The sequence below is a fragment of the Podarcis muralis genome, chromosome W (assembly GCF_964188315.1).
Source record: "Podarcis muralis chromosome W, rPodMur119.hap1.1, whole genome shotgun sequence".
In the NCBI taxonomy this organism is placed as follows: domain Eukaryota; kingdom Metazoa; phylum Chordata; class Lepidosauria; order Squamata; family Lacertidae; genus Podarcis; species Podarcis muralis.
The window spans coordinates 14,529,842-14,543,845 of NC_135674.1; the positions used below are offsets into that span (position 1 = coordinate 14,529,842).

Sequence of the window (14,004 nt, forward strand, 5' to 3'; positions counted from 1 at the left end):
CTCTGGTCGCTCGTCCCACCAATAAGAGTGGTCTGAGGCAGACCCCGGTGGCGAACCCTCCGGGGAGCTTGTGACTGGGACCTGTTCCTCGTCCGAGGCGAACCCCTGGAAGGTGCTGGCTGAAAGAGTGGGTGTGAAGAGCCAGTCGTCGAAATACTCGGCTGGCATGGGCCTGTGTGGGAAGAGGGCATGAAACTCCTCTTTGAGCAGAGGCTCCTCCAAGGCATAGTCCGGTACCCAGCTGTTGGCACTGGCCGGGGTACCCTCTCTGGCTAGGAGATATTCTACTCCCTCTTCCCCCCATCTCGAGTCTAAAATCTCTGTGACCTCGTTGATGTGCCCCCTTCTTGGCGACCCCCCCTTTCTGGGCCCTTCTCTGAGCGGGTCTGGTGCTGTGTCTGGCTCCTGAAATCTATGAGGTGCTTTGTAGGGCGTGAGCACCGATCTATGGAACACCGGATGCATTCTGGAACCCTCCGGAAGAGCCAACCGGAAGGCCACTGGATTGACCTGTGCCTGGACTTGGTAAGGTCCTAGCTGCTTATGTCCTAGCTTCTTCTTCGCTAACGATCTGGTCGGCACTGCTTGCGCTGCTAACCAGACCCAGTCTCCCACCTGTATGTCTTCCCCAACTCTTCTGTGTCTGTCGGCCTGCACTTTGTATGCGTGCTTTGCTAGTTCTAACTGCCTCCTAAGCTGTTCGTGAACTTCCTGCAACTCCGATGCTAAGGCTTCCGCTGCCTGTGGCTCCCCCTCCCCCACTCTCTCTAAACCCGGGAAGGTTCTGGGATGCCTCCCGTTGTTGGCGAAGAACGGCGTCACCCCCGTCGACACGTGCTTCGTATTGTTGTAAGCGAACTCGGCGAGTGGCAGGTAGTCCACCCATGTCGTGGGCTGCTGATTGGCGTAGCATCTCAGGTACTGCTGCATGATGGCGTTGACCCTCTCCGCTTGTCCGTTGGTCTGTGGGTGTCTCGCCGACGCTAAATTGACTTTGACGTTCAGAATGCCCATCAGCTTCTGCCAGAAGTTCGAGATGAACTGTCGCCCCCGGTCGGAGAGAATAGACCGTGGCAGACCGTGGACTTTGAACACGTGGTCTATGAACAGTTTGGCGGTCTGCTCTGCCGTGGCTACCTTCGCACACGGAATGAAGTGTGCCATTTTGGTAAACATGTCCACCACCACTAGCACTGCTGTCTTTCCCCTCGAACTGGGTAGATCCGTGACGAAGTACAGGGCCACCCTCTCCCACGGTTCAGACGGTGTCTGCAGCGGTTCCAGCAGTCCCGCCGGCGGTTTGTGAACTGACTTGGCCCTTTGGCAGGTGTCGCATCTCGAGACGTAATCCGCTACTTCCCCCCGCATCTTGGGCCACCAAAAGTCTCTGGCTACTAGTTCGACAGTCTTTTCTTTGCCAAAGTGCCTGGCGGTGGGAGCGTCGTGTAGCTGCTGCAGTACCCTTGCGCGGAGGTCGTCTCCCGGCACGTAGAGTGCTCCCTTGTGGAGGAGCAACCCATCGCGTATCTGGAACTCGTCGGCCTTCGCTGTGCCCCTATGCACCTCCTCCATCTTGGCCTGTGCGAAGGGGTCTTCCCGCAGCGCGCGACGTACGTCGTCCAGGTCCACGGTTGCCGACGCGCATGCCCACGCTTCCGGTGCGAAAATGTGCTTGGCCGCCGACGGTGCCGCCTCCTCAAGGTATTGCGGCTTTCTGGACAATGCATCCGCCATCACGTTGTTGTCGCCTGGAATGTACTCTATCTTGAAGTCGAAGTCCGCGAAGAACTCTGCCCATCTAATGTGTCTCTGGTTGAGGAACCTAGCCGTGCGCCAGTACTCCAGATTCTTGTGGTCCGTGTGGACCTGCACTGTGTGTCTGGCTCCGATAAGGAAGTGCCGCCATGCCTTGAACGCTGCATGGATGGCTAGCAACTCCCTGTCCCAGATGGTATAATTCTGCTCCGACTTGCTGAGCTTCCTCGAGTAGAAGGCGCACGGCCTCCAGTCCCCCTGCTGGTCTTGTTGCAACAGGACAGCTCCCACGGCTCTGTCTGAGGCGTCTGTCTCCACCCTCATGGGTCTGCTGGGATTCACATGCAGCAGCTGCTCTTCGGACGCGAAGAGACGCTTGAGTTTCTGAAAGGACTGCTCCGCTTGCTCCGTCCAGATGAATTTCTTCTTCTTGGAGCTGAGCGTGTCGGTGATGGCCGCTGTCTGCATGGCAAATCCCTTGATGAACTTGCGGTAAAAGTTGGCAAAGCCGACAAACTGCTGGACTTCCTTCCGATTGCGTGGGCTTTTCCAGTCTAAAACTGCCCGAACCTTGGTGCTGTCCATGGCGAGCCCCTTGTCCGACAACTTGTAGCCCAGGAAATCCACCTCCGTCATGTCGAACTGGCACTTCTCTAGCTTGGCGTACAGCCTGTGCTCCTTCAGTCTCTGCAGAACTTCCCTGACATCCCTCTCGTGCGCCTCTCACGATTCTGAAAAAATCAGGATGTCGTCCAGGAAGCATACGCACTTCTTGTAAAGGAGTCCCGCCAGCACATGATGCATAAAGGCTTGGAAACAGTGAGAGCCATTTTGTAATCCGAAGGGCATAACTCTGTATTCGTAGGTGCCCAGTGGCGTGAACATGGCCGTCTTCCACTCGTCGCCTTCGCGCATGCGAATCAGGTTGTACGCCCCACGTAGATCCAACTTGGTGAAAACGCGTCCTTTCCTCACCGTCGCGAGCAGGTCGTCTATCTTGGGCATGGGGAAGGCTGAGGGCTTGGTTTTCGAGTTTAAAATTCGATAGTCCACCACCAGCCTCCTTTGGGGCGTGTCCCGTTTCTTCACAAAGAATACTGGACTGCCTCCCACAGCTTTAGACTCCCGGATGAACCCACGCTTCAAATTGTGATCTATGAACTCCCTGAGTTCCTGCAGTTCATCCTCAGACATGGAGTACAGTTTCCCAGTTGGCAGCGTCGCCCCCGGCAGGAGGTCAATCTTGCAGTCATAGGGTCTGTGAGGAGGTAGCTTGTCCGCCTCCTTCTCGCAGAATACCTCCAAAAACTCCGCATACTTGAGGGGTACTGCTTGCAGCGTGCCCAACTGTAACTGCGGGTCTTCCTCTTCCCCTTCTGGGCTAGGTATAATGCAGTGTTCCGCACAGTAGGAGGAGCCAAAAGTCAGTTGGCGCTGGTACCAAGCCAATGCTGGGCTGTGCCTGTGCAGCCAACTCATGCCTAATACTACAGGCGTGTCCGACAGTTGGGTGACATTGAAGCTGATGACCTCCTGGTGATTCCCAATTTGCATCACCATCGGCGGCGTCTGCTGTACCACCTGCCCCCCTAGCAGTTCCCTGCCATCCACCGTGACAACCTTCAGGGGCAGCGTGGCTGGCAGTAGCGCTATGTTGTGTCGTTGAATGAACTCCAGTCCTATAAAGTCTGCATTACTGCCAGAGTCAATTGTAATAGGCACTTCTAAGGTGAGTCCATTGGGCAGCTGGAGCGATGCGGTGAGCTGCACCACTGGTTTGGGCGGGAGGGGGTCTGTGGGCTGCAAAATCTCTGGGGACTTCTTCACTGACTCGTCTGGCTGGGCCCCAGTGCCTCCGTTTCCAGCCAGACTCCGTCGTTTCCCTGCTGTGGTTCTCTCTGCTGAGTTGCTTCCAGTACTGTCACTGAAGCTGCAGTGTGCTTGTGGAGCCTCTGGGGACACTCTTTCGCCATGTGCTGTCCACTATCACATATATAGCACTTCCTGTTCCCTCTAGGCGGCTTCGTTTTGACTGCTCCCGGTGTTAAGGCTCTGGTAGCTGAGTGAGCCCTAGCACCGCCAATCTCCATCGGCTCTTCGCCCCCTCCCTGTGGAGGCGTGGACTGCGCACGCGCTGCATCCCTGGGCAAGAGGGGGGGCACTCTCGCTGGTGTGCGTCCCCAACGCCCTTCTTCTTTGCTCCATGGGCGTTCTTCCTGCCTCACCCCAATCTTTAGCGCTCTTTCAACCACTTGCTGAGTGGTTGTGGGTCTCTCTCCCCGTGCCATCTCATCCTTGATCTGTGGGCTCAATCCCTCCAAAAAAAGGTCTCTAACTGGCGGAGAATCCTTATCCCAATTCAGCGCGTTGACCAATGCAAAAAACCGGGAATGATACTGCCTTACGCTGGCTTTCCCTTGTCTCAGCCCAAATATGTCTTTCCGGGCAATGTCAATGTCTATGTTTGATAAGAAACAGGAATCCATTGCCTTAATGAATGCATTTGCGCTTTGGAGCGCTGGATCCTTATCCCTCCACAGATTGCGCAGCCATGCTTTCGCGTCCCCATGCAAATGGGACAAGATAAACCCCACTTTCTCTTGCTCATCTCTAAAGTCTCTCTCCAGCAGCTGCAGCGCAAACAGCACGTCTGCTCGGAAATTGGGGTACTGCTGCAAATTCCCATCAAAATGAGATACAATGCTGCCTCCTCTCTTCCCCAACCCAATCCCCTCGGATCTGGGTCCCGGTAGCCCCTGCTTCGCAAGCCCTTCCAACCTGGCTTGAAGATCTTTGCAGGCAGCCGCCGCTTCTTCTTCTCTCTTCCTGGATGCGATTATTTCAGCGCTGAGTTGTGTCACCGCTTTTTGCAGGGAAGCTATTTTCTGTTCTGTAGTCATCTCGCCTGACTTTTGTGAGCTCGCAAGACACCAGTCTTCTGCCCTCCCTGCCTCGCTCCCGTAGCGATGCTTGAGGCGAAGAAAACCGATGAAATGTGAGACGAGGCTTACTGTCAGAGACTGCCTCCAGGTCCCAGCTCACCGAAGACCAACGCTAGCCAGCAGAACTGTACAAAAGTCTTTATTGAAGTTTAGTTTCCATATTCAAGCCCTAGCGTGCGTCTCTACGTCTAGACCCTAGACCAGCGAAGCCTCGTCTGAGTCTCCGCCCCCTGTACACCAGTTTAAGACTCTAGCCTTACTCCACCTTCTTCGTTTCTCCTTCCGCCTCTGGGTCCTACTACCCCCCGGGGTGCCTCCCTTCCTGGACGCCTCGGACGCGGACCCCTCGGACTCCTCCCCCTCTCTTCAGCGGGCTTTGGGACCCGGCTCCCTCTCCGGGCTGCTCATTGCGCCACCCTCTTGTACATTAGAACTTGGCGCGCGCGCGCTGCCCCTGACCTTCCTTTTGACCGTTTCCTCGCTCTCTGATGCAGGCGTGGCTAACCCTGACTCATGTCCTTCCGCTGACGGAAAGCTGCCTGCTGCCGATGCCTGGGGCTCCTCCCCCCTACTGCTCTCCGGTGGGGAAGCTGGTCCCGATTTCCAGCTGCTGCTCTCTGAGTCCCCTCTGGCCCCTCCTTCCTGAGGTGTTCCCTCTGGCACCCCCCTTGCTCTGACCACGGGAGCCCCTTTCTGTGAATCCTCTGATTCGCTGGAGAGACTTAGAGACCTCGGACGGCTATCATCGCTGACCTCTCCCTCGGATTCCTCTCCCTCGGTCTCTAATTCCTCCCTTTCCTGTCCCTCTGCTCCTGAACCCCTGACAATTGCCCAACCCCTTAGCCAAAGGCCACCCAAAAGCATCATACAAGGAGTGTGTGACTTGTCTCCTTTCTCTCAAGATACCTGATAATGCTTCCTGATTGCGTGGCGAGTTCCCGCCCCCCACCAAGATAAATAAACACACGAGACACCATAATTAAGGTTAATTGGGCGAATTAGGCCACAACTTTATTGAATTCAGGAATGAGAGGCATTGGCTTAGGCATTGGTCCTATCGACTATCCGGCTCCAGCCCATTTGCTGGAGACACGGGGAAGGGTTAACACTAATCGGGGGAGTCTCCCGCTGAGGCACGTCGGCTAAGAGCTCCCCCGGGTCACCGCTCTGGGGCGTGCCTTTGGCCCTCACCTCCATAGGCTTCGGACAGGGCCACGCCCCCCGGAGTCCTTTAACGGACCACCCTTCGTTCATTGGGGGGAGGTGATGGCGTTCCTCCCCCCACACACATCCTCTTAACCCCATCTTACCAATGCCTACCGCCAATGCCGAAGAGTTGTGACGAGTTGCTACGAGGTAGGCGAAAAACCAAAAGGCTGTAAATGACCAATTGGGAAAAAATTCCTACCATGCCCCTTGCGGCGACAGACCGAAGTCCATAGCAAAGTCAGACCTACCTAAGAACCCCAACTAAAGGGAGGGAGGGTGGGAAAACGTGGGGGCTAGCCGGAGAAGAGAGGGCGAGCCCCCTCCGCTCCGGCCCTAAATAGGGCAAGCCACGCCCCCCCAGCCAGCCGATTGGCTGGCTGGGAGGCGTGGACGATCGGGATTCCCCTGTTCTCGCGGGGGGCTGAACCCAGCCCCCGCTCACGTGGGGAGGGCGTGATGCCCGCAACCCCACCTCCTGGGGCAGGCCCGGAAGTGGCTTTGCGTGGCGAGTTCCCGCCCCCCACCAAGATAAATAAACACACGAGACACCATAATTAAGGTTAATTGGGCGAATTAGGCCACAACTTTATTGAATTCAGGAATGAGAGGCATTGGCTTAGGCATTGGTCCTATCGACTATCCGGCTCCAGCCCATTTGCTGGAGACACGGGGAAGGGTTAACACTAATCGGGGGAGTCTCCCGCTGAGGCACGTCGGCTAAGAGCTCCCCCGGGTCACCGCTCTGGGGCGTGCCTTTGGCCCTCACCTCCATAGGCTTCAGACAGGGCCACGCCCCCCGGAGTCCTTTAACGGACCACCCTTCGTTCATTGGGGGGAGGTGATGGCATTCCTCCCCCCCCACATCCTCTTAACCCCATCTTACCAATGCCTACCGCCACCGAGCAGCCGCTCGCCGCCAATACTCTCATGCCTGAATCCACTCCATTAACCCCTTTGCAATATCCCTAAGCCAGACATCATTACCAGCATCCGAAAGATGCACGCCATCATACCGGTAGAGGGCCTCAAGGTTGAAACGAATGCCCGGGTGGCCAATCACCATCCCACCCAGGGCTGCCACTCTACGCACCACCGCCCGATCCAAGGCTTTCCTAGCCCTATTAATAGCTATCGGGCACCTGCAGTCTCTCCAAATCCGCCTCTCCATCAGTGAGGCCCAAATAATTGTGACATTCGGGTAAGCGGCCTTCAGCTCCTCGAAGTCGCTAAAAATGTGCCACTGCAAGTCAACTGCCTTCCTGTAGGCTAGGTCGTTTTCCCCCAATTGTATCAATAAAGCGTCTGGGGGGCCCTCCACTGCAGCTCTGGCCTTAACTGCGGGCAGCAACTCGGCCCAGCGCATTCCCCTCCGGGAGACCCAGGAAATGGTGACGTCAGGTAGGCCCAGGTGCGGCCCGAGACCGGTAATGATGGCGCGGACCCTGGCCCAATGCACAATACTGTGCCCGATAATCCAGACGCGCACCCCCATATCACCTGTAGGAGATTGAAAAACAGACCATGGTCAGTCACCGTCACAAATTCTTCCTCAAATAGCGTTTGTATGCGTCAGATTTCCAGCGCCCTAAGTCCCTAATCCTCTCAGTCGTAAGACCCAGGTGCATTGCCGTGGTGGCTGCTCCTATCCTGAAAGAATGTGAAGCAAAATCTGCTGCGGGGATGCCGCATGCTGCCAGAGCTAGGCGCATGACCCGAGTGAACTGGTGACGCGTCAAAGGTAAACCATCTGCATGTATCAACAGGGGCCCTGCCGAGTTGACCCTCAGGGATAAGAAGCGCCTTGTGTCTTTAACTGGACATGGGCCAGGGCTATCGGTGGCCATAAGCTGAACAAGAGCCCCCCTCCCATACTGGTCTGTTTTAGAGCTGCGTATCCGAACTACCAGGTCCTCCCGTGACAGGGTAACGTCACTTAGCAGCAAGCCCCGGGAGAAACCGTGCTGACCCGCTTCATAAACTAACTCACCCACACGCAGAGCTCCAAAAAAGGCAATGGAGTAAGCCGCTGAAAATAATCGTGCCTCATACTTTGACCAGCATACTGTTCGCAATTTTTTATGGATTTGGGAAAGGATGTCGAATGTTATCGGCCTCCTCATATCGTGGTTTGGGGGCTGTAGCCTGCGCCAACCCTCTAGCGTCCTTCGTATAACAAAATCGTCACAAGGATCAGTGGAAAATACCGTCTTGCAAAAGAATGAAATTGCTGCGGCTTGAAGGTTGAGGGTTCTAGGGGCGCGGCCCAAGCGTCTCAGGTAAACTAGGTGAGCTAGCACCTCTGATTTGATGGGAGGGGCACTGCTTCTGATGGCGCGGGTTTTGCTGCGGAATTTTAAAAAATCCGCCCAAGCCTTCTTATACGATCTCAAAGTGGAAGGTGCCACTGAGGCCATTACTCCCTGAATGACTTCCGGCTCCCAGGACTCTGGTCCCCACGCCTCTGGTCCCCGAGCCTCCACAGATGTTCCGGGAATGGCTGAGGCAGCAGCTCTGCATCCGGTGCTAACGAGCGGAAGCGGTCCATCTGAAAGCGAGATAAGGCGTCCGCAATGTCATTATTTACACCAGGCACAAATTTTGCTGAGAAGTGTATGTTGAGCTCTAAGCACCGGAGAACGAAAGAACGCAGGAGGCCGCCTACCCTTGGTGACCGTGCGACCTGCCTGGAAAGTACCGCCACTACGGCCTGGTTGTCGGTGTGGAAGCACACCCTATGGTTTCTAAAGGTTTCAGGCCACAAGTGCACCGCCACTACAATCGGAAAGAATTCAAGGAAGGTTAAGTCTCTAGTAATGGGACCCCCTTGCCAGGTGGCGGGCCAACGCTGGGCACACCATTGGCCCCTAAAGTAAACACCAAACCCCAGAGAGCCGGAAGCATCCGAATGGACCTGGAAGTCAACCTGCAGCGACAGGTTGTCCTGCCACAGGGAAATACCGTTATAGTTCTGCAAAAACTCCAACCAGACTTCCAGGTCAGACTTCACTTCCTTGGATAGCCGAACCCTATGATGAGGGGAACGCAGTCCTGCTGACAACTTCGCGAGGCGGCCGCAGAATGGGCGGCCAGGGGAAACCACGCGGCAAGCAAAATTTAAGTGTCCTAACAGTGACTGGATTTGCCTGAGTGTAACTTTTCTTAGGGGGAGCAGCTGCCGAATAAGGTCACCTAGCGCGATGAGTTTTTCCCTGGGAAGTTTTGAGGTCTGAGCGACAGTGTCCAGCTCAATACCTAAGTACACCATTGTCGTAGCCGGGCCCTCCGTTTTGTCGGCGGCTAGCGGAACCCCCAGTTCCCCCGCTAATGATGTGAATGCTTCAAGGAGCTCTGAGCATTTAAGCCTGCTATCCGCCACGAGGATAAAGTCGTCCAGGTAGTGCGACACGCCCTCTGCCCCGGTTTTGAAGCGGAGCGCCCAGTCCAGGAAGGTGCTGAATGCCTCGAAGGCTGCGCAGGCCACAGAGCAGCCCATGGGCATTGCCTTGTCCACAAAATACACCCCTTCAAATTTGAAGCCAAGCCACCGGAAATCTTCCGGATGAACTGGCAGGAGTCTAAAGGCCGACTCAATGTCACATTTTGCCAGCAGCGCCCCCCTACCGAACTTGCGTATGAGCTGTACCGCTTGATCAAAAGTGGCATATCTCACTGTGCAGAGTTCCTGCGGTATCGCATCATTGACAGACCCGCCCTTTGGGTAGGAAAGGTTGTGAATCATGCGATACTCACCGGGCGCTTTTTTGGGGACTATGCCTAACGGGGATATATGGAGGCCTTCAATTGGAGGGACTAGGAAGGGGCCGGCTACCCTTCCTGCTTTGATTTCCTTACTAATTTTCTTTTGGGCAACCTCGGGCATCTCCCTCACAGATTTTTGGTTTGGAGGATCTCCTGAATTGGGGGGAAAGGCTACTGGGATCCTAAAACCGGTACTAAAGCCTTCCCATAAATACGCTGCTGCAGTCCTGTTGGGGTAATGGTCTAAAAGGTTTTTTAACGGGGTCAACTTGATGGGGGACCAGGCCAGTCCCAGACTGAGGTTACTGCCTGTTTCCCTGGGGTCCAAATGGTGCTCCGTGGCCACCTCTAGGTCCCTGGTTGTAGGCACCTCTCCCACCCCGAAAGGGCTGCCTCCCTTTAATGCAGGCAGTGGCTGGGTGGTTACCAAGACACTTATCGCACTCGTGGCTGTACTTACAGACAGCCCGTGCACAAACCCCCTTGTTGTACTCCCAACACAGTCGCCTCTGCTTCGCAGCGGTCTTCCAAGATTTCGACGACTCCTGGTGCTTCTTCTCAACGAAGGGACCCATGTGCTCTGACCAATAGTTCTGGTCCCTCAGATCCCAGCGCATGGATGACAACAGTGACGCATTTCTGCGGAAGTCTTCATCATAATTAATGGCAGCAATATCTCCCGCTAAATCCCGTGCCCTCCTAACATGAGCCTGGTACGCAATCAAGTGCATCGCCCGCTTTGGATAAGCCGCGCTGACGACACCCATAAACACCTGGAACCCATCCAGCCAGTTGTCAAAAGTACGTTCGGCTCTAGGTGTCCTGTACCTGCGTCTACCATACTGGCGCCTCTTCTCCCCTCTACCCGTAATCTTTGCTGGAGGTAGCAATCTGAATATATCTATATACTCTCCATTGAGGATCTTATTCCTCTTTCTCTGAGATAAATGAGAGCCTACGATGAAATCCGTAGATAGATTAGTGGACGTTTTAACATCCTGAACTAAGGCGCCATTCTTCCACTCGAGGGTCCCATTAAAGGATTTTCTATAGGAATTGGCCCTTCTCTCATGCACCCATAAAGGGAGACCCACACAATCCTCCCCGTGGCCCCAGTACTCCTCCCTGGGAGCATCGCTATCCGAATCGGAAGAAGAAGAGGTACCTGAATCATCCTCTGAATCCGAATGCCTACTCTTCTTACTCTTCTTTGAGGTGTGTTTTCTCTTCTCCTTCCTCTTCCCAGACTGGGCCTCGGGTATGGCTTGATCCGGCACGGTGATCGCCTGCGCTGCTTGTGGCCCCAGGGCTTCCTCGTCGGCAGAAGAACTTGATGCATCCTCGACTGGTGCCGCCTGCAGTGGCGGGTTCTGAAAGAGACTCGGAACACCTGGATCCTTTTGCAGATTAGTCGCCCCAGGACAATGAACGCAAGCCTTACCCTTTTTGCCTCCCCTCGGGGCCCCTTTTGCCTTGCCCGGGGCGGCCGACTGTGCCCGGGTATTCCTTTTGGGCCGAGGTGTTGACTCCTTGGCTGCTTTCAGAGCTGCCACCGTGACCGCAGAAGTGCCGGGAAGTTGCACCTCGTTGGGTTGTGTATCCGGAATGAAGTCCTGTGTGAACGCTCTCGGTACCTCTGGTACGGATACCGCCACCGCTGGTGCCGCTGCCATCGGTGCCGCTGATGGTGGCACTGGTGCCAGTGGTGCCCCTGCCACTGGTGCTGCCGGTGTTGCTGCCCCTTGTCCAGAAGACCTGTTCCTATAGAAATCCTGGAAAGCAGTGAAAAACTCTGCCAAGGCTTGAGGGTTACTTGGGATTACAAAGGGTTGTGGATCCTCCTGATTCCCCTGAGGCCCCCCAGATGCGTTGGAGTTGGCTTGGTTTCCTTGACCGGACATGATGTTATCTAGACTCTTGCTTACCTTGATCAAATGAAACGCAAACCACGTAGCACGGGTAATGTGTGTAGTTCAGTAACGTCTGCACTGGCAAAACTTTAATGGAAAGATAATTAGTACACCCAACAAAACCAGTTCAAAATTGTGCACACCAGTAAACCCCAGTAAAACTCCAGACAATCACCTTAGCTCAGTATTGTCCGCCCTCGACCCAGTAGCTCAGAATTGTCTTCACTGGATAGCGACACCACGGATGAGGAGCACCAAAGGGCGCTTTATTATATATGAATATGTATTAATATTATTATTATTAATTGACTAATATTTATTTATTTATCTATTTATTTATATATTTATTTATTTATTTATTTATTTATCAATCGATTGATGAATTGCTTGAATGTAACTATATTGCAATTAAAATTGTTACAAGCAATTAAAGCAATGAATTGTATTGGAACTTGAGGCTCCTGCCCCCTATATCTTTGACCTTATTTAAATTAGAGCGGTTGTCTAGAGAATGCCAAATGAGATGATTTTCAAAGGAAGCGCCTAATCCAGTTAATATATCTATATATTAAGTAAAACCGTGAGATGCCAAAGCACTTTTAATTAAACTGCTGTCATGAGCTACAAATTTAAGGCAATGACTGATGCAGGCTCCTGGTGTCTCTCAATCCAGAAGAACAGGGAATTATGGACTTACCAGGCAGGGGGGAGAAGGAAACCGCTTCAAGCCCTGGCAGACCCAATTAAATGACCTGGCAATAAATCAACTTTCAAATCTTTTAACGGAGGTAATTAAATGACTTGCAATACTATATATGGCCTCTGAATAACACAAGCAATTTTAATAGATCAGTTAATGCAGCTTAATTGAATCAGTCGAAGCTGCTGGGTTACGTCCTCTGAATGAGCTGGCAGACAAACTGAGTAAAATAACAAATGAATTCCACACAGGATAAACCTAAAATGCTATATCTCTGGGTAATTTACGTTGGGGGCTGCTAACGGAACAAATAGTCCCAGGTGTTTTCCCCTAGTAAGATGGCGGGCGCTAGGTAAGCCACGTGGTATTCAAGATGGCGCCGGGGCAGATGGTCGCCTAGCAACGGGACGCGCTGCAGCCTGTATTAAAATGGCGGCCGTTGCCGGGGTACGCGGGCTATTTAAATGGCTAGCAACAGTCGATAGTGCGAAAGGGGGGCAGGGAGAGGGGCGCTAGGAACCCCCTCAGCCCTCCAATTGCAAGGGGTGCCGACGCTGACGCGAAGTGAAGAAGCGCTCCCTCCTTTGCTAACTAAATCGAAAACAGTAGCTGTGCCTGCCCTTCACTATTTGCTCAGACGCCGCAGTAAAGGCGCCTTTACCCCCAGCAAGATACAACAAAACAAATTAGACGCACGCTATTACAGCAGTGGCAAAAGCAAGCCCGTGCCCCCTTTACCCCCAGCAGGATACAACAAAGCCAATTAGACGCACGCTATTCAGTAAAGCCGCGGCAGAAGCAAGCCCGCGCCCTGATTGATAGCGCTTAGGAAGCAACCGGGACCGCAAGGAAATACCCCAACCACAGGCAAAGTACCCTACTTCCAATACCCGCGGCTAAGCCCCTCGCAGAACTCCCCCTCAATTAACGCAGGCACAACCTGATACGATCGGTGCAAACCTTTTCCTGGGAATCGCTGTAGAGCCGGAGCGGTGGTGGAAATCGCAGGATGGAGGCTGCTCAGGAAGTAATCAGCTGGCCGGCGGCTGCCGGAGCCCCGCAGCTACGAGGTGCCTGAAGTGATTTCGGAGGTGTAGCTGCCGCACGTGAGCTGCAGACGCGATGAGTGGTAATTCCTCCAACAGCCGGAGAACTACGAGAATAAGCCCCCCCTGAAAAAACCCCAAGCGATTTCTGCTCTTTTGTCTTGCGGAGGAACGGGGCGCGCAAGCGGGCAGGGAGAAAATCCCTTAAAGTGATTTCAGCTCGGGTGGCAGAACAAAGGAGCGCTCCGCAGAGCTCCTGCAAAATGACCCACGAGGCAACAAGAATGCACCGATCGATCGAAAGCTAGGCCCGGAAAGATCAGCGCCTGCTGCGCTGAAGCTCCACGTGGTACAAGAAAGAAGACTCCAACGACGACAGGATCAGCTGGGAAACGTGGGGGCTAGCCGGAGAAGAGAGGGCGAGCCCCCTCCGCTCCGGCCCTAAATAGGGCAAGCCACGCCCCCCCAGCCAGCCGATTGGCTGGCTGGGAGGCGTGGACGATCGGGATTCCCCTGTTCTCGCGGGGGGCTGAACCCAGCCCCCGCTCACGTGGGGAGGGCGTGATGCCCGCAACCCCACCTCCTGGGGCAGGCCCGGAAGTGGCTTTGCCTTATCCTGGCCAGCCTTGAGGCACTCTTTTGAAATGGTAAATACTCTAGTTCTTGAAACCATTGTCACAGAC

General features: G+C 54.3%; 2 protein-coding genes across 2 annotated transcripts; both read right to left on the reverse strand.

Moving 5' to 3' along the window:
* Positions 1–5,676: 5,676 nt before the first annotated feature.
* Positions 5,677–9,645, reverse strand: LOC144326307 (uncharacterized). Its single transcript, XM_077922854.1, has 2 exons — positions 9,096–9,645; positions 5,677–8,478 (listed from the first exon to the last, which is right to left on the reverse strand). Exons 1-2 carry the CDS (start codon positions 9,643–9,645, stop codon positions 7,442–7,444), a joined length of 1,587 nt encoding a protein of 528 aa, XP_077778980.1. The 3' UTR covers positions 5,677–7,441.
* Positions 8,468–11,867, reverse strand: LOC144326291 (uncharacterized). Its single transcript, XM_077922846.1, has one exon. It carries the CDS (start codon positions 11,564–11,566, stop codon positions 9,968–9,970), a length of 1,599 nt encoding a protein of 532 aa, XP_077778972.1. The 5' UTR covers positions 11,567–11,867; the 3' UTR covers positions 8,468–9,967.
* Positions 11,868–14,004: the final 2,137 nt, after the last annotated feature.